At 49.6% G+C, this 20,184-nt stretch overlaps 1 protein-coding gene across 3 annotated transcripts in view; it reads right to left on the minus strand.

Annotated features, from left to right (window-relative positions):
- The window catches only part of LOC149359704 (uncharacterized), a 46,488-nt gene that overhangs the window by 14,974 nt on the left and 11,330 nt on the right, over window positions 1-20,184 (minus strand). For all 3 annotated transcript variants that reach the window (XM_089571836.1, XM_089571835.1, XM_089571837.1), the window contains exon 2: window positions 4,841-4,945. In XM_089571836.1, coding sequence (XP_089427962.1) covers window positions 4,841-4,945 — 105 coding nt within the window. The remainder of the gene's footprint in view (window positions 1-4,840; window positions 4,946-20,184) is intronic.

The following is a 20,184-nucleotide window of genomic DNA, read 5'->3' on the forward strand; positions in this document are numbered from 1 at the left end:
GCCTTTCACCCAGTCCCGTGGCGGCTTGCCGCTCTGCCATCGGCGGAGTAATATGTAGTAGTCCGTAGTAGCAAATAGTCCGCGCATATTTTTATTTCTGCGGGCTTGTTTTGCGGTATATTATCTGCGAATGAAACTATTTATTCATGGAAACTTAAAAAACAAAATAAAGCGAAGCCTCCACGGAGCTGGCTGAAGGGCACTCCACGCGTTGGTCGACTCCGCCCACCGTACGAGGAAGAATTCAAAAAATAAAGGCGGGAGCCGGACGTTAATTCGATTTAATTTGGGAAATCTGCCACACAGGGCAATAAGTCGAAGTTTCTAAGAATGCCAGGAACGTGTAGATCGAGTTCCCGCGGCGAAAATACAAGTTCATAATCCTCTTCAGTGCACCTTTAACTGCCACCTGCCACGGTGGGCAGGTTGTGATGACGTCACAAGGTCACGTGACCTAGGTGGCCCACCTGTCTCCTGGGTTGCTCTCTGGACACCACCTGCCAGAGCCATGGCCGTGATTTTTCGCTCACAGCGCCGACACCGGATTTTCTGGTGAGCGGGGCCTTTAACACTGTCGCGTTAAAAATGAATGAACTGATACGGCCCTGATAGTGCCACAAGTGACCTAAATTTGGTAAACTGTGTTCTTCAACTTGGCAGGTGACAGTTCTGCGCTGATTAGGCTATCACCGGGAAATCGAATTTCAGAGATTCGCCAGCTCCCTGGAGGTTGTTTTAACTGATTAAATACCGATGAAACATCATCAAGACAACGAAGCTCTCTTCAGAAACAGCGGGCATTCTAGTGGAAAACAGCACTGCTTTTTTAGCTCCCAGCAGAAAAGTAGCAGCGCACCCTAGGTAACAGCCGGGGTTGTTGATAAATAAGGCCTTAAGAGGAGAAACGGCGCCCCTTTTCAGAGCAGCCACGGAACACGCGTTATCAACCCCGAGAATGGGGCCTGCAAACCGAAGGTTAAGTCCACAGATCTCGAACGCACCTCAAGCCACCGAAGGGGGGGGAGCCGGCCGCCAAATGTGTGTTCGATCGACGGCAGACCTTGGCTCGCGCCAAGGCGCAAGCTTACATAGTAACTCTCTTGGGCAACACGCAAACACTCCGCCCCCCAAAGCAGTCCTTGGGGCCAAGTGTCCAGCGCGGCCCGTATATTCAAAAAGGCAACGGAGGAAAGATAGCGTAATCGACCCCAGTTCCGCGGCCGATCTATGCGGGCTCAAGACGCGCGTGCTCTTTGCTTGGAAGGGAGAGGGGGACGAGCGGCATTGGAGATAGCCCAGTTTTCTGCCAGGTCTGCCCAAAGCCGCGGCAGCCCAGTGTTTGTTCTTGCGGTACCGATCTGCGGCTTGAGACCGATAAACAAGGAAGCTCCCCTCCTTGTCCCCGTTATCTGTCTTCTACTCATCGCGCACCTCGGAGTGCACCCGCAAAGCCCCGGCCTGACAACAGGGAGTCCATGGAGTGCAGCTGGCCAAGTCCTCAAAGGGTTGTGCCATTTACACCGGCCTGGTGTCCAGTGTGTTTACCACGTTTGCTGACCCAAGAAAACGAAAAGGGCATCGCGGACCCGTTTTCGGAAAATAGAAGCACTGTCAAAAGAAGATAGGCAAAGAAAGAAGCACTTCTGTTGTGTCCGCGCTGTCTTTCTTCTTAGCTCTTTTGTTTCTGTCTTAGCAGTTTCGATTTTCTGAAAGGTATTCCTCAGCAACTTAACGACTAACCATCATCATCAGCGCGGCATATTGCTATAAGCCTCTCTATCGACTAGAACCTTTCAAATTACCTTCTGTCCTACCAAGACTTGTCCTATGCCTCTAAGGCGTTTCCGACTCTTGTTACCAATACCGTTCCCGCTTAGATATCAAACCGTATGAAGAATTTGTTAACTCCTGCTAACACTATCGAAATACCCTTGCGTTCTCCCGAACTCAGAAACCCGTGTTTTTCATTTATATATTACTGATGAAAGAACGTAACATGATCCTGGTGTTGCCGAATCGCACCGATTGATCTGTTACTGAAACTCAGTGCGAGCTGAGTGGAGCGAATTTAATACCGGCGTATAAACCTGCACCATCGCTTAAAATATATACTAGCATTACACAGCGGCTTGCTGCTAACTCACGTTGCTCTCTGTCACATCAGCCTTTGATGAAAACGCCTTTTTTTTTTTTTTAAGGTCGTGGGTGACGCACTATTCCCCCCTGAAGAGACATGTAGGCATGGTTTCGTATGACCTTGACGAGTCGGTTTGAGCCGGAATGTTGATTAAAGTACCACCTATCTGGCTCAAATAAATGCTATAACGTGTCGGGTGATCTGCAGAGCCCTCCTGGCTGATTCGCTTAACACTTTCCGCGAACTGCATTGACTCCTATTTAGACACGGCGCTCGGATTTTCGACCGGTGGCAACTGATATTAAGCGCTGCCTCTCGTTTGGGCGCTTCTGAGGGCCTCGAAGCCTGCCTCTACCTTGGAGACCCCTGCTCGACGCTGGGCGGCACTGCGATTCCTGCACGATTACACTCGCTAGTATCGAGTTCATTCAAGTGCTCATTATCCAGATTATGCTGATTTGTATGCGGGCAATTGCCATCGTAAAACGGCCTAGCGCTTCAACCCCAATAACAGAAGGAAATATTTATGCTGAAGGAAACCGTTGAGCCTCGGAAATCAGCATGTGAAGGAGAACGCAGTGCCCAGAGTTCTCTTTCTTCCGTTTCGCAGTTTCGTTGTGCTTGTACTGAAGTGAATTCTTTTGCCCTTGGTAACAACTTGCATTGCATGCCATCGGCAGCCCGAAAACGCCCGCTGCCGGCCAGAAGCTGCTCCCATTGGCCTTTGATTGGGCTTGTCTTGCACCTACTGCGGTCACCCTATTTCTCCCTATAGACTCATCTCGCGACATGACTCTTTCACGTCTTCTGCTCAGGGGCGGATTTTTGTTTCTGGACGAGGAGGGGTGACCAAGCGGGGAATTTCACATAGGAAAGCTATTTTGAACCCCATTTTTCAACAAAGGAAGTCCAAGAAACATGGTTCAAATAGAACCCCCCCCCCCCCCCCCCCCAACCGCCTACTTTAAGAGTACCCCATAAATCTGTTCCTGCTCTTTATACGCATCCCTTCACTCAGAATACACTGTGCTAGCCTAAACTACCATCAGGTTATCTATTCACATTTCACAGTCTTAACAGAAAGGAATAAAAACGGAGTAAGCTCTCCTTTCTACTCCCACATAGGCGTATTCGTTTTTGGAGTGCACATCCTGCCCAAGTGCCCTTCGTTCTCATGGTTTAAGCTAAAATATCATGAACTTAAGCTTCTTCGCTAATCCACACTGCTTTCTGTTTCTTATCGTTACCCCTGTTATCTTTCTTTCATTAGCTCAATTTATACAATTAAGTTGTGAAGTATATTTCGAAACTCGTTATAGCTATTGATCCTTTACCACCGTAACAGCAGCAGTTCGCTAGCACAAAAGGGAACGCTGATGCTGCAAGCTGCGGAGGAGCGAGACCACATCAGCTGAAAAGCTTGGGTTCCTAAACTTCACTTTATTTCAGAGCAAGCGACTAAGTCACGAATTTAGAGACCACAACATTACGAATCAAGGGATGGTACGCTTGCGTCCTAAGAAAAATACCAACAGACCCGCTGTCTTTTTAATTTGAACCGCCCACCAGAACTTTCCAATTCCAACAATGACTTATTGGCTGGTGTACTAAAGGCGTTCCATGCCTACATAGGGGTATCACCCTCTAGTGTTCAAGAAACCGATATCCGGGATGTGCTGCATTCGATGCACGGCCGGAAGCCGCAAATCACGGTTCTCACGTATTTTGTCTGGCCGCAGGTAAACATTCTCCACCGCCCACCGCCGCTTATCTCTGCGCCAGCAGGGTGCTTTCCGTTATCAGCGGAACATGAATGCCAGCCGTCTGCTCTATGCTGTCCGCCCAGGTGTGGACCGCGATAAGGACGCGAGGACTAGATCCACTGGAGAGCTTGGTTCACTTTCCACGACTGGATTTTCGTCGAGTTATGTGCCTTCTCAGCCCATTCTCCTTGTTCTTGCTTGTTGAGTTTGCATATTTCGAAATCTTTCCACAATCTCTCGTTCGCATTCGTACGTCACAAAAGCACTTCTCCCGTCTAGCGATTAAAACTTTTTTTCTTTTTGCTTCGCTGACGTAGATTTTGCACGCTGTCTTCCGTCAGGCAGTAAAATGGGCTTTCAGAATAGCGTTTACTTTCGCGTTCAGTAAACTGCGCTTCGCGTTTGGGAAGCTTCCTGAGCACAGTGCTCTTTATGCTAGCCTGTGCGTTGGAATGAATTTCGTGGAAAGTTTTACATACAATCTTAACTCCACAGGACGAATCACATCGTCGTCTTCACGTGCCCCGCCGCGGTGGCTCAGTGGTTATGGCGCTCGGCTGCTGACCCGAAAGACGCGGGTTCGATTCCGGCCGCGGCGGCTGAATTTCGATGAAGGCGAAATTCTAGAGGCCCGTGTACTGTGCGATGTCAGTGCACGTTAAAGAACCTCAGGTGGTCGAAATTTCCGGAGCCCTTCACTACGGCGTCCCTCATAGCCTGAGTTGCTTCGAGACGTTAAACACCAATAAACCTAAACCTAAACATCGTCGCCTTCGCGAAGTACGACCGAGACCGCAAATTCACAGGAAAGCAATCCGGAATTTTGAATTCCTAGCCTGCGTGCAGCCAATCCATCGTCGCTATCGCATCGTTGTTTTGCGCCAGAGTTGCGATTGCCTAAACAAAAATTTGCCGAGAGCATTCACTGTTATGCACTCACGTCTTGGTTCCCGGGGTCCGTCGACGGTGACCTTGATGGCCTTGGCATACGTCGCCACTTGGGGGGGATTGGTGCTCAGTGTGATGGTCAGGGTGAAGCTTTTCCCTGCAACGAAAATAAAAGTAGAAATTCAGCACGAAGGACTTAATTCAAGCTAAGCGAGAGGCAAATCATGGCGAAAAAACACTGCACTATAGAATCGAGGTAGCAATGACACAACGCCGAGCGTCCCCGCTAATCATACTGAAGACCGTAGGCCAGACCTGAGGCCGGCGTTCAGCGCCATTTTGCTTGTGCAAGACGGACTTCGGTTTTCCGATGCAATGCACTGCTCGCACCCGCTGGCAGTGAATGTTAGTGACCAAAAAGATGCGGCTACTGCCTATAAGGCCCGTAGCGCATGCTGCGAATTTACCTCCAAACGCTGCGAAGTCGCTGCGACCGCTGATGTCGCAGTGCGATTTTCGCTCAGTGCTTTCAAGCGTAATGCATTCCTTGCGAATTCGGGAGGAGCAACACGCAGGGCTCCTTGATGTTTGCATGGACACCCCATGATTAAACGTGACAATGAAGCAACACGCGACGTGTGTTGATGCTGCTATAACCACGCGTACTATTAGATGCAGGGCGATATTTCCTATGGTTTTATTAGGATAAATAGTGAGCGCAAGTGATGGGACGTCAGGATGCTCCCCATTGATCAGTCGCGGTGCGAACACACCGACGCTGCGAATGAATTTCAACCGGACGGAAACCGATCGCAAGTCGTCTGCGGCTACACCGACGGCTCTCTCCAGCTGCAGACCGACGGATTCGCAACGTCGGGCGGTGAAATTCGCACCATGTGAAACGGGCCTATAAGGCCTGCGTTTAGGAGTACGGTTGTGCGACCGACTGCACTATAAAGCACAGTGACAGCGCTGTGACAGTGCCCCCGAGCCGATAAAACGCCATTGCGAAGTGAATCAGAAGTCCAACAGCACAGCTGAGATAATCTGGCTCTGTGTGGGTTCCCTGAACATTCGGGTAGCAATAACGAAGCGATCCCTGAGAGCTGGGAACGAGGCATGGCGAGCGGCATTTTGGTCTGGCTGGCGCTGCAAGCATTCGCTCGTATTTCGATGTTAATCTTTCCCCAGCTTATTTCGTAACTTTATGGAAGAAGTGAAATTCAGTTGAGAATTTTTTGAGACTCAACCCTTTTCTTCTACCGTTGTCTCGGCCACCCCTTTAATAAAATTTTAATGCAGCAGGGATGCATTATGCGTCGACATTAACTCCATGCCGTGTCCCCTATATTTTCCTCTATCCATCCGTCCACACCACTGGAAAACTCCTACGAATAAAATAGTCCGAAATAATTTTTAGGTCCCATATCATTGACCTATGGAGCACATTTAGGTCAACGTCTCAACGCAAGCCTGCGTGCTTGGAGGCATGTCCGCTTGGAAAATCTCAGTTGTACGCGATCAGCGGTAAGCGATGCTTTGATGACAGTAAAGCAGGACGCAGAAACAAGGAACGAGGCTGGGACAGATAGACAGGATGTACGCTGCATGAAACACGAAAAATTCGCAGACACCGAATTCCATTATGTGTTGACAGTGCGATAGCATTAGCAGTGTTGATGCCTTTACCGGAAGTGACGTCACTTTAATTCAGCCAATAGGGATGCTCCGGTCTGAATACGTCACTTTCCTTCAGACAATGGGCAAATTTTATGACCGATGACGGATTTTGGCATCACGGGGCTTCTAATGTAAAAAAAGTCCGGAACATCGATTACAGAGAAAGAAGGTCAATGGGACAGAAGAGGAGTTCAGGCATCAAAAATTTCGTGGTCAGGTTTTCTGCACTACAGCTAAGCCGAAACGTGCGCCAAGGGCAAATTGGACGCACTCGTCGCCATTTGCGGGGTGCCGAGCGAACGCTGGTTGTTATGAGAGTTCATAGATGAACTTCGCAGCGCCGCAATAGTCACCGACCCATTCCAAACGACCGCCTGCAGTGGGAGCTGCATCGACTATACCTTCACACGACACGTATATATTGCCACGCGCCTAACGCGCCGCGCGGCCTCCGCGCTGAGTCGAAGACGACGACGAAGCGGCGGTGGGCTCTGGTGGCGCGCTGTTCTGTTCTGTGTCGTGGAAGCTGGCTCGATAATTAAAAAGAAGGCTCCCGGTCTTGGGTTCTCCCCGACGTCTACCTTCACGGCTCCTCTGGTCGTGACAATATATATGATGTCGTACTTCAGCTCTTACGTGCCGTTATTCGCCGTTCTGAACGCTGTCACGAAAGAGAAGCGCGATGAAACGAGTGCATAAAGGTGTATTTACTGAAAACATGCAGCCTGAAATGCATGGGAACAAAACACGGCACAGCAAGTACGCGTCATTGCCGTGCTCATGTCCAGGCGTAGCACGGATTAGAACCCAATTTCATTTTAATTTTATCTCCCACTTTTCTGCGAACTTGAAAGCGTGCGTACTGCTTGTCCGCTGTGTTTTCTCTCTTTGTAGCACCAATGTCTATATGGTATATGAGGGATACACTACGGGGCTTAAAATGTTGTGAAATAAGTGTTCCACACATCGCGGACTCCACATTGGTCTCCCTCGACGAGTGAATAATGCGATTCACGTCTGCTTATGACCAGTGCAGTGAGATTGTGACATATGTGGTAATGTGACATGGTTGGTCATAGTCTATGTGGACTGCACGTTGGACAATGGACGGAGAGGGCCTTCTATACACATTTGGTCTGCCTATACAGCTGCAGCTCTAAAACGAAAGAAAAATCTGGAGGGGACGCTTAGATCCGCCTTAATGGTATGACGGGATAGCCTTAATGAGATACTGCCCATATATGCGGACTTGGTCATTCTCTACTTTACATTCATACATCCCTGGGAGTCCTCATACCCCTCCTGGCGTAGAGGTGCAGCGGTTAAGGGATGCACCACTGCCCTGCGATGGCAGGTGCTGCCACCTGTGGGGACTTATGAGACCCACGTTGCTCTTTCCTAGCAACCTCTCTCGTACAATCATTGCTCTATCCGAGCAACCTCTCTCGTGCAATCATTACTTTTACTATCACCTGTCACAGCGGGCCGTTTGCTTACAATATGGTAGAGGCAGGTTGTGATGACGTCACGATGTCGCCTGACCTAGGTGTCCCACCTGCCTCCTAGGTTGCTCTTCTGGGGATTGTTCGTGGATTTTCCGCTCACGATCAACGACGCTGACTCCGGCTTTTCGGCGACATGGAGCTCTTAACGCTAAAGTAAAAAAAAAAAATGGCTGAGGCTTAACTTGGTTAAGCCTGGAGAATGCGAAGCATCATCGTGTCGCGTAATTTGGAGGCGCACAACCACAGCGACGGCGCGAGGTGGGCCCCCGTTTCTCCACTGTCGTGACGTCATCGTGTCACGTGGTGTGACGTCATGTATCACGTGATTTGGAGGCGCGCAACCACAGCGACGGCGCGAGGTGGGCCCCCGTTTCTCCACTGTCGTGACGTCATCGTGTCACGTGGTGTGGCGTCATGTATCACGTGATTTGGAGGCGCGCAACCACAGCGACGGCGCGAGGTGGGCCCCCGTTTCTCCACTGCCGTGACGTCATCGTGTCACGTGGTGCGGCATCATCGTGTCACGTGATTTGGAGGCGCACAACCACAGCGACGGCGCGAGGTGGGCTCCCGTTTCTCCACTGTCGTGACGTCATCGTGTCACGTGGTGTGACGTCATGTATCACGTGATTTGGAGGCGCACAACCACGGTGAAGGGCTGAAGTGGTAGCTAAAGTAGTATGCTTCGCATAAAAAAAAAGCCGTCTTGTGGCTTCGTTCTACCGGCGGCTCGCATTCAAGTAGTGCCCGGCCCTCGGCAACATCTCAACGCCCAACGCTCGTTGCCTCTGCTAAAATGTGCTTCAGGCACCGGTGGGTTAACTCCCGGGCAGCGCGCTGTCACAAGCGCCCTCTTTCCAGCGCAGAAGCCGCGTATAGGCGTAGTACTTTCTTCGGCTGCCGCGGAGCACTTACCGAAACTGGAGCCACTTTTCATCTCGTTTTATGCACCGACCCCTCCGTCTTCCACGCCGCCGTGGGCACCCCGCATTAGCCACACCGCTGGCTCTGTTCCTACAGCTGTCGGCGTTCGGGCTCCCCTGTGTTCCTGTACGTGCGTCCCGTTATGAGCGTAGAAAATGTTTTAACCTTGCTAATGTAGGGTGGTAAATGGATGGATGAACACCACCGTACACTGGCCGAGCTGAAGGGACATCTTTGTTGTCTTCATTTTTTTTTTTTGATCTCCTCATTTCGCGAGCCCTTTCACGGACGGGTGTGAAGCAATCGCTTCTGAGCTGTTTCCCTAGGACGTTGTTTAAGACAGAGCTTCTGCACCTGCTTCTATTTTTATTTTCTCACCGCCTTGCATCTCCTCAAATCGGTGAGTACGTCGCAAATGTTCGGGCACTTAATTTCGTGTTTTTTCGCTATTTTGCCTTTCGCTGTATTTTTTTTTCTCTCTTCAATCGCCGTTCTGCTGTGTGCAAGGCTCTCCGCTTTTGGTGAGTTTAATTTTCGCGCTGTCTTTTTTTTATTTTTGCGAAGAACACTTACAGATTCCTGTCGTGATTGTAGCGGTCGCTGCTACAATCACACAAGCATAAATAAACCTTTCACGCTGGACTTCAGCGTGAAGCGCTTTGCTGAAAACTCGCTGCCAAGCGAGCTCTTGACAGGAGCCCCACTTGGTCGCCTTTTGGCGTCTTGAGAGGCTGCTTCTAATTTACTTTCCTGGCCTTGCGCTTCTATTTACTCTTTTTTTCCCTTCACTGGTACTCGATTTTAAACTTCTTGAAACCAAGCCACGGGTGCAAGTAGAAAGGCGGCGACGGACAAGCACGCGCTCTTCAAGCAGGGATAATTAAAAATATATGTAAAAAAATGCGACTGTCTGCGAATAAACATTTTGGGTGTGCACCTTTCTTTCTTATCTTTCGAAAATAAGACAAGCGATGGATTCAAGTTAGTCGTTTGCGTTAGTTTTTCTTGACTAGAAACTATGCGAGTGTTGATGTGCTATAAAAAAAATATTTTCACATGGCAACGCAAAGCTGCCTTGCAGTCAGCCAGGTTACTTCTTACAGTTAGTAGCTGCAGTATCTACCCCTTTATGTCGCTGCGGTGTCAGTTTACATCGAGATAACTCAATCGATCGATCAATCAATAAACCAATCAGCCCATCAATCGATCGGTTAACTCATTGATATCATGGTGGAGGGGAGTCGTAGATATAATTATTAAGCGCACCTAATAACTTGTCTTCATCGTATCAATTCTCTTGTTTGTCAAACTGAGCCACTCTATGTCGCTCTGTTCCCCCAGTCTTCTAGTCTCCTTTCACTGGCTTGGCCGTAGGCGATACTGGTTCGAATCTCTTGCGATTGCCTCAACTTTATTTTGGAGCGGCCGCTTTTATTCGCTTCTCAGCTGTGAGCTGTGCCACAATGCTGCTGATGATGATGAATTTTTATGGCGCAAGGGCATCTGTGGCCAATGAGCGCCATGACACAAGGATGTTTCTTCGACTCAAGATGGGTTCAGAGACACATTTCCCAAGCATTTAACCCTAAAGAAGCCGAGCACCAGGCAGGGGAAAGCTTCTACCCATTGTATCCCCGGTGGGTACCCTGCGGCGCTGGGGATTGAACCCCGCACCTCCCGTGTGCGAGGCGGATGCTCAAACTACTAGACCACCGCTGCGGTGCGTCATAGTGCTTACTACACGCCATCACCCTTTAAGCTGCAGCTACCGAGAATTCTATAAACTTATATTTCTCTCTCTCTCTTTTAAGCGATGTTTATTTCATCGAGGCATAAAAAAACATCTTCAAGCAGCAGCAGTGAGGCCAGCTGGCTGTACTGATTACAGTGGGCTAATACCCCGCCGTTCCAGTATCATCGTCAGTGTACACCAATCACGCGTCCGCGAGACCACAGAGCTGTGCCGTGCGGCAGCGCCATTTTGATTCCTTTCATGGCCGAGAGCAACGCCGTCTCTGTCAGCCCGCCGGCGAGGTCAGTCAGCACACCAGCGCCAGCAACAGCGAGGGTCGTCGGGCGAGGGCTAGCGCTCCTGTGTCTCGCCTTCGCGGTTCTCATCGGCGTCGCCGTGGTCATAGTGGCGCTGACCGTGCCGATGCCCGGTGAGAGAAAGTTTCTCAATTCGTCCTGCTGCCTCGACGAGCTGCGTCTGCTGTACGCAACTGTCAACGCTACCATCAACCCATGTAACGATATTTTCGCCTATGTCTGTGACAGCTACCGAAGAAATGTGACCCCGGGATCTGTGCGCGATATACGTGTACGCGACGAGCCGGCCCGCTATTTGCATTCCAGCACGGCGGCTGGCAAACTGATTAACCAACACTTCCAGGTCTGTCTACGCGCTATGTCCAGGGCTGAAGAATTGGGGCCGGAGACAGTGACAAGCCTCGTAGAATTCATGGGCCGCCAAGCCTTTAGGAACGAGGAAGACATGCTTCGCCTTGTAGTGGAGATAACGCTTAAGTACAGTCTCGAAACGACCGTCCTTTTTGTGACTACTGAATTGCGAGACATTTGGAAGAGACACCTGCCCGGGGAACGTCTAATCGGAAGAGACGTCGTGATCGTCATTGCATGCTCCATCCAGCTGAAAGTGAAAGGACCGCTGGCGGAGCTGTACGCCCGCGTGCGAAAAGAGGCCCTGGACGCCACGAACGCAGCACTGTCTACGAACGTCACACAACACGAAATCGAGACGCTCGTGCAGGCCCTCAAGGACATCGCACGTAAACACGTTCTTTCAGAGAGTCCTCTAAGTGCGCTAACCGACATGGTTCCTGCAATTCGCACGGATGAATGGCGAACGCTTCTGGAAAGTATCATGGGAAGCCCGCCTAGCGACCGAATGTACCACACCTTAATGAAAGATCTAAACCATCGGCTTGGCATACTTCTGGACATAGCGCGCCAGCCCACCACGGTCGCTTTCCTCTTGCTGGACGCAGCGTGCAATTTGCTGTGGAATATACTGAATAGCAATCAAAAGGCGGCCGTGCAAGTTCGCTATTTTGACCGTTGCAAGAGGGAAAGCCAAACGCTCATACCCCTCCTAGTCGTCAACAGGCTCCGGGCGATAAAGTCCACAGAAGAGCGCACCCAACAGTTCCGCACCATCTTCCAGAGACTGGCTCAGCTAGTGGCAGAAGCAGCGGCGCGCTTGTCCGCACCAAAAGACGCCGAATCCGTGAAGCAATTCGTTCGCGGTATTCACATGTACCTCCCGCGTGATATCTTCGACGTGGACACGCCTCTGCCGAAACTCGACTCCCGCTACGCGTGGAACTTCATGTCGCTACAGGATTCCAGGTGGACGGCCCAGCGTGTGCGGCTGGGCAAGGACGTTTCGCGGGAGGCGGTCAAGGACAGCATTGAAACGAAACACCTGGTCGTCCGCAACGCCTCCATATACGTCTCTGTGAGCCTGTTCACCGCTCTGAACATCTCGGACGATTTCGACCCCGTGGTAGCGTACGCCACGATCGGCATGTCCCTTGCCGACGCACTCTGGCGCACCGTCTTCACAGAGGTATGGAGCCAAGAAACGAACCGTCTCTTCAACATCGTCGTCGATTGCAGCGTTGCTTCGGGAAAGATTTTTCCCAGAAACGTGTTCAGGCACTCCGAGCTGAGCTTCAACGTCACCCTGGAGGCGGCTCGAGGCGAGCGCTGGTTCGAAGGCTTTGTCGTGGACGGTTTCTTGAAGGCGTCGCGCAGTCGAGTGTTCTTCATGCTGCTGCTTTTTCACTACTACTGCCCCGGCCGAATCTATACGTACGACAGAGTGAGAAGCGAGTCAAACTTCCTTTATGCCAACACTGAAGACTACCACGAAGCGTTCGGATGTCATCGGAAAGGTGTGAGAGACAATCCGATTGAAGAGTGCGTCGCGAACCGCATCAACAAAACCCGGCATCCAAAGTCGTAATCAACGAGCCAAACAACTTATCACGCGAACTTAATCTCAGATGCAGGCATTTATGCAGCAAATTTCGTCTGACTGTACCTCCCTTAGATTCTGCCTCGGGCACTTCTGCATAGTGATTGCGGCTCATTTCTTACAATGCTCGTGCGTTTATGACGCACGATGTTCAGCGCGTACCGTTTACAGTTGCTCTTTTTGACGCTTGTGTTGTGTTAGCCTTGACATGAACATGTGGCATCGCATACATTGCGTATATGTTTCGACTGCGAAACTCTGGCTCAAAAGCGAAACCCGCTGTGCAAAGTGGTGTGTGTGTGTTTTTGTGACATCTTAGATTCCATCGGGAATATTCTTGAATTGTCTATAGACTTTACCAAGTGTCTCGCGATTGCTCATTTTATTGTGCACCATAACTCAATATTTGTACGCGTTAAGATGATACTCAATAGCGGCGGAAAAATATTGTGTGGCTGATTCTCGAAAGGACACCTTCACTCGCAAAAGTGCCCCTCCATGGCCGCACTGTAAAACGCGGTAAGCATGAACTACAGGAGCCGCACCGCTGGTAAACACAGCACGTGCTTTTCTGCGGTGGTGGTCGTTGTGCAACTCGTAATAAGTACCAGCTATCGAAGGCCAGTCGTAATAAAGGATACGTGCTTGCAGGTTGCTACGCCAGCTATAGAAGGCTTCGTTATGCATGCGCCCTGGTTCCTGATGCCTTAGCTGCGATAGGGCTTAAGAGAATCGTGGACGGTGTCAGTTGTAACAAGTGCGCGTAGAACACTACGGCATCCGCATTAGTTAAGATTGCAAACCTAAAGCTAAAAACTAGTATTCGTACTACACGACAAGCTGAAACCTGGGAAATTCCATACTCACGAACAAATTATGGACTTCAAATGTTGCGTCATCTCCTTCCCTCATACTTAAACAAATGTAGGTAGAAGTTTCTTTTTTTTTTCGGTTTTCTTTTTGTTACGAATTTTATATTTCTTTAGTCATTGTTTACTTTTTATTGCAGTCATTCTCTTGTTGACATTTCATGCAATATTTCTATGCTATTAAGAACTGCCTTCATAGTAGATTTGTTTCATACATGCCTGTATTTATATTTATCATATTCCTAACAACTGTACCAAGTCGCTTACCTTCTGTGAACTTCCATTTGTGTTCGTTTTCTTTGTTTTTTTTTTCTTTTTTCTCTTTTTTTCTGAGAGCTGTGTACAATTAACTTAGAACAATTTTCTCTTGCTGTATGCCATGCTGCCATGTAGAAAAGGGCCGTGGGCCTAGTCAAGCCCATAAAGAGGCTTTTTGTCCACGACCCTCAGCATTTTTGCGGTGCTGAAAAAAAAAAAAAAGATACACGAACTCGAGAAAGGATGGAACGAAGCGCTTTTCTATGTCAGTGCATCGCGAGAAATATATATGTATACTACACGTACAAGAGCGTGCGCACATTCCTTCACTTCTTGCTCCAACACTATTCGAATATTGTACCCCAGTGCGGTCAGTTTGATTTGTTAATTGCTCTGAATGTCCAAATAGGCAGTAAAAAGAATCCGACGCTAGATGGAAGATAATGCCTGTGCTTCCTGGCATGCCATGCGGTATAGCATTAAAAAAAAGTAAACATGCACAGGCGAGACGGAATAATGTGCAACTAAGACGTGACAGTCTCTGATGTATCCTTAGGCTTTTCGGTGCGTACATCTTTAACGACGCAAATTAAATGACGAGGGTCGGGGGAGATTTCTCAGGGGTCTGAAGACTCTCAGTAACTACGTGTGCGTGCGCGGTATATTGCGCGGGCGATATATTGCGCGGGCGGTCAATCTTTGGCTTGGTACCGATGTTACAGGTCCTGCATAACAAAGGTCGCTTGGTTCTTAAGAGGGACGCCGTAGTGAAGGGCTCCGGAAATTTCGACCACCTGGGGTTAAAGAACCCCAGGTAGTCGAAATTTCCGGAGCCCTCCACTACGGCGTCCCTCATAGCCTGAGTTGCCTTGGGACGTTAAACCCCAATAAACCATTAAACCATTAAGAGCAGCCGCTATACGTAGTCGTGATCGACACTTATGCTGTAGCTCGTGCTCGTCGGATCGAAATCAACACTGGCGAATACACGCGCCCTCAGTTCCTCACAGTTCCTTTTCGTGTTTTGTGGATGCGTTATCTGGAATAGAAGTTCGTATATAGTACAGGCGAGCAAAATGTGTTGACTGCTCCTGACTGCGGCGACGTGCTGTAACCTTGACGAGTGCCTCGTGTTTATGCCCAATTGTCTTCTCGGTTGTCGCATGCGGCTCGTCTGGGCGCGCGTTATCGATCGCCGCGCGACAGGTCCGTACGCAAGGCCATCCTCAGATAAGAGGAGAAAGATAAAATAATATAGAGAAAAGGGGGGCGAAAGAAAACTTGGCCACTTGCGCGGCGGCTGACACTTCTTTCATGCGGGAAGGACAGCCTCCTGCGGTCGCCATATCGCGCGGCATATCGAAGCATCGTTTCGGATGCAGAGAAGAGTGCGCGCCAGTCTTCCTGGAAGGCCACCTTCGGCGAGCTCGCATTGTTTTTACAAGCGGCGCTGTTCTCTTGCGCCGTTCCTGTCTTTTGCGTTGTCGCATCTCTCATTGTCGATAGTCTCGTCGAATATACAGCTCAGAGCCACATCTATGCATTTACGAAGCTGCGGTGGCAAGCTTCGTTAACCTCGTAACTTCCTCATCAGCGTCAACTAACCCATGCATGTATGACACGTCGCTAGGAAACAAACAACTAGGTATTTAGACTAAGGGCAAAGGGTGCTAACTAGCGCAAGCGCCAGTGTCATCATCATCAGCCTAATTACCGCCTGTACTGTAGGACAAAGGCCTCCCCCGTATCCCTCAAATTAATCTTGTCCTGTGCCTGCAGCTGCGGCCACCTTATGCTCGCAAATGTCTAATCTCAACCGTCCACCTGACTTTATGCCCACGTCTGCGACGCTTGCATTGTTTCGGAATCTAGGCTATCGGGGACCGTGGTTATGTTGCATATCTTCGGGCTACATGCCCTGCCCATTCCTATTTTTTATTCTTGATTTCATCTATAGGATGCCAATAAGTCACGTTTAATGGTACTCGTGCGATCATATTTGTATTCAGAAATATCTGACGTGTTAGTCAAACTTGGTGCCCTATATATTCCTTTTCAAAACGAGGTCCATGGGCGCCGCCATATTGGCCATTGGGCTGTGCCCGTAGTACAGGAAGGAGTTGAGGACTAAGCACCCCCACGTTCTCCCCACAGCCCGGAAAACCGGTTTTCCCGAGGGTCGTGAAGAGGTCTATACTGCCTTACAAACAACTCGTTTCGGGAAAGGGACCTGAAGTAGCACATTAGGTTACCACTGAACAGCTGCATCTATTCTTAGCTCATTTTAGGAGGTGCCGAGTCTTGAAGTGGGGGTAAAGCGCTAAGAGAAAGGGACAGCAGGCCTGTCAGTCGCAAAGTCACAACTGTGAGTTGCAGTTGTTGACTGCAGTAGACATGGCACATACCCACGCGGGGAAATTGGCCAAGGTTTGATGGTGGATGTCAGGGAAAATGACAAAGGCGATTGCGAGGAAAAGAGAAGCATGAAGCGGAGAAGTAGAATAGCGAAGTGATTCGCACAGTTGTGAGTCTGCGCGCGCCTCATCTACTTCCTCTTGTGCTCTCCGTGTCCCTTAGCGCAGTACTCTCAGTTCAAGGTGCAGATGCACCATTTATAGCCCAGCCTAAACCACGACTTTCTCCAGTCTGCTTACATGCACACCCAACAAATCTGGACAAAAGCATTTTTAAGCGGGAAACCATGAATGCAGTTTTTTCATATAATGTAAGATTTCCCTGTAACCATCAATATATCCGAAGATCACCCGACGGCAGTCTTATTTTTTTTTTTTCCCATTAACATTTTTTCTATCGTCAAAAGCGTTCCCCACTGGTTTTCTATGGCAGTCCTACCTGTTCAATGAGATCCATGGAAGCCCTTTAAAAGATAGATTTTGCTACATGCGAGAAGAATGGCCCATTATTTTCAATATTCTAATTAAGGTATCATACAATTTTCAAATTTTTTGTCCGAGAGCGTTGGAGATGGAAGCCGTCAAACTTGCAAGACGACCAAATTTTCCACGAGAGTGCGCGTTTTCTTCGAACGGAAGCAGCTTCCGTCTCCTGGCTCTCCAAGGAGGAAAAAACCAGTTTCGCATCCATCAAACTCGACTTCCCCAACGGCGGAGAACAAGACATTTAATCCCCGCAGCCGCTCCTTTCGTTTCCCACACATTGTCGACATCGGTGGCTAATTCCCTGATCTATAAGCGACGGGAGCTGCTTCATCGCGGGCGATTAGGCGCATGGGACAATCCTGCGCCTCCTTTTCCGCGCGGGGCGAGCCTCGGCGCACGGACGTCCGGTCCTGTGTGGACGAGAAAAATTCTCCTTCTTCCGGCTTAGAGCACGTGCGCGCGCTCGTTTTCCTATAGCTCTGTCGAGCGGCCTCGGATCGGCTTGGCTGGTTGTATGGCTCGCCTGGCTGACCCGTCCCCTGTATACCTATGTGGTGTCTCAATTCACCGTCTCCTCCCCGGGCCCATAGCGGGTTCTCCCGGGCTGGGCGCTTTTCACGAGATCGCGTGAATAGAGGGGGCAGGGCGGGGGAACCGCGCCGTGAAGTTATCGCGGTTCTTCGCGACACTTGCTCCAGAATTTCTTTCAGCGGTGGTTTTTGCATCATTTGCGTCGTAAATGCTTGAGCGAATCGCTAAGCTTCGGAGCGCGCGAAGGTGGTTGGTGAGTGTCATGCGAGGATTTTTGCTCGCTTACAACTTGGTGCGCTTAATCTTGAGACGACTTTGTAGAAGATGTCCTTTGCGAGCAGAGCTCCGGGGCTCACACGAAATTCTTTTCGTCATAGCGGCAGCTGGGGCGTGCAGCCAGCAGCATTAACTCTACGCCTAAAAATTACGCGATTGCTTTCTTTCCCCGGTGTACATATTATGCTCGCGAGTTATTCTCAATGACTAGAGCTCTTTTATTTTGCTTTGCTTTCCTCATTGTCCATGCACCCTGGTCAGAGAGCCAACCTTGATAAACAAGATAAACAAGTAATTTCAACGCCCTTTATATACTATATTATTAGCTTCAGTGATTTGAACGCGTGCAACCATTTGTTAGGGCATCATCTCTCCATGGTATGCCCCGCTATAGACGCCTCAATGTAAATATTCTTGTTCCAGATTCATTCCTGCATTCGGCAGTGGTTCGAGGAACTCGCTATTACGATGATTCGTTGTAACGAAGCGCGTAACGTTTCGATGTGTTCAGTTTCTTTAAGCCTTCATGAAAACGCATGATCGCCAAGAGCCGCCTAGTTCGACGCTTCCGTGTCTGGGCCATGAAGCCGTTGCTGGCGGTCAACAGCGCACGTTGGCTCCGCGTAAAAGCCTGAGGGAGTGGCGTCTCCCCACGAGTGCGCGAGCCCTCGCTGCGACGGCGGAGGCGAACTTCCTTTCATCCCGCTCCCAGCCACCTTTCCCCCATTCTTCCCTTTTTCTCCTGGGTGCTGTAACTGCGCCCTCGTTTCACCTTTTTTGATACGCGCGCGGCACTGCTTCGGCGGTCATTGTAGAGACCCCCTTCCCTCGTTTTTTTTTGTTGTTCTTTTTCCCCCCACAAGGCGTGCCGAAAGCCACTTGTGCCTGCGGGGTGCGGCGTTCCGCAGCTTGCTCAATGCCCTCCAAGAGGCCACGCTCCCTTTTCTTTGGGCGCCCTTCGGTCATGCCACTCTGGCTGCCACAATAACCGACCGGCGCTTTATTTTGGCGGTGATCTCTCAATTCCCGACGCGGCTTCTGCCCAACTCTCCTTTGTGGTGCCATTCCTTGATGTCTCTTTTTCTCGTGGGCAGCGCTGTTCTTGGGTTCGGAGGGTCTTCGTTGGTGCGGGAGCTATGTGTACATTCCGCTTGTTACACCGCATGGGCCATCTCGCAGTGGCGAGTTTGACAGTCTGCCTGGTGGTTTAAGATGAAGGTCGTCTGAGCTGAGGACGGCAGTTTGGCTCACAACTGTCGCCCGTAGAACTGCCCTTGCCCTGAGCTGTGCACAGCGCCGTGAGGAATCGCGCAAGATCCTACACGTATAGGCGTTGTCAATAACGAGAGCGGTTTATTATATTAAGCCGGTCGGGTTGAACAAGGGCCTGTTGGTTAACGTTTGATACTATATCTGCTGGCAATATCCTCCTTCATTACTAACCTTGCTCCCGCATTTGCTGGTTGCGGTCTACACTATAGCCTAAAGCTGTCCCTTTATTCAGCGCTGCCAATGCTTTGGGGTATTTCTTCAGGCATTATCGGCATCGCCATTAAAGCCAGCGTATTATGTTATAACTGAAAACTTTGCTTTCGCCGCCCAGCTAATGAGAGCGTCACCTCATTTGGGGGTAGGCGTGATGGGCACTCACTGTAGTACCGTCAACATTCATAATCAGCATCAACCATAATGCCTCCACTGCGGAGCTTTGGGGCTTTTCTGATGCTCTTCAATTATTCTGACTAGTGCTAGCTGCGGCCACCCTACCCCAACTTCCTTGACCTTATCTCTCCATGTGAACTTCGGGCGCCCCAAGCCACACATGTCTTCGCTGGAAGCCCACCCGGTTAAGTCAGATACCATCTGTTATCTGTTCGTCGTAGAACAAGCCTTGCCGAGATCCATTTTTTCGAACTCTTGATTTCCGCTTTCATATAATTGACTCCATATTTTTTTCATCTCTAATGCACATTTCTTTATCAGCACGGTTCGTTTAAATCACGCTCTAACGTTATCTAAATTTATCAGATATTAGGGAGCACTTATGGCGAATTGAGGTAAAATAGGTTTTGTTTTGGATTTATGAGGTTTAACGTCACAAAGCGATTCAGTCTATGAGGGACACCGTAGTAGAGGGCACCGGACAATTTCGAACCCCTGGGGTTCTTTAACGTGCACTGACATTGCACAGTACCCTTACAAAAATTTGTTGAGACAGTCTATAGGCTGGCTTAGACTTTTGTCCACAAAGTCTATAGATTTTCTATAGACAAATCTTAGAAACTAATCTATAGGCAATACAAATCTTATAGGCAATATGTAATAGTCAATCTATAGATTTATGGCCCTACACTTTTTGTCGACCTTTTCTATGAACAGTCTATAGGCTACGAACAGACAACAAGATATATCTATAGGAAGGCAATGGAGTCTATAGGAAGTCAACAGATAGT

The sequence above is a fragment of the Amblyomma mixtum genome, chromosome 2 (genome assembly GCF_055824585.1).
Source record: "Amblyomma mixtum isolate Tamu chromosome 2, ASM5582458v1, whole genome shotgun sequence".
Taxonomy (NCBI): Eukaryota; Metazoa; Arthropoda; class Arachnida; order Ixodida; family Ixodidae; genus Amblyomma; species Amblyomma mixtum.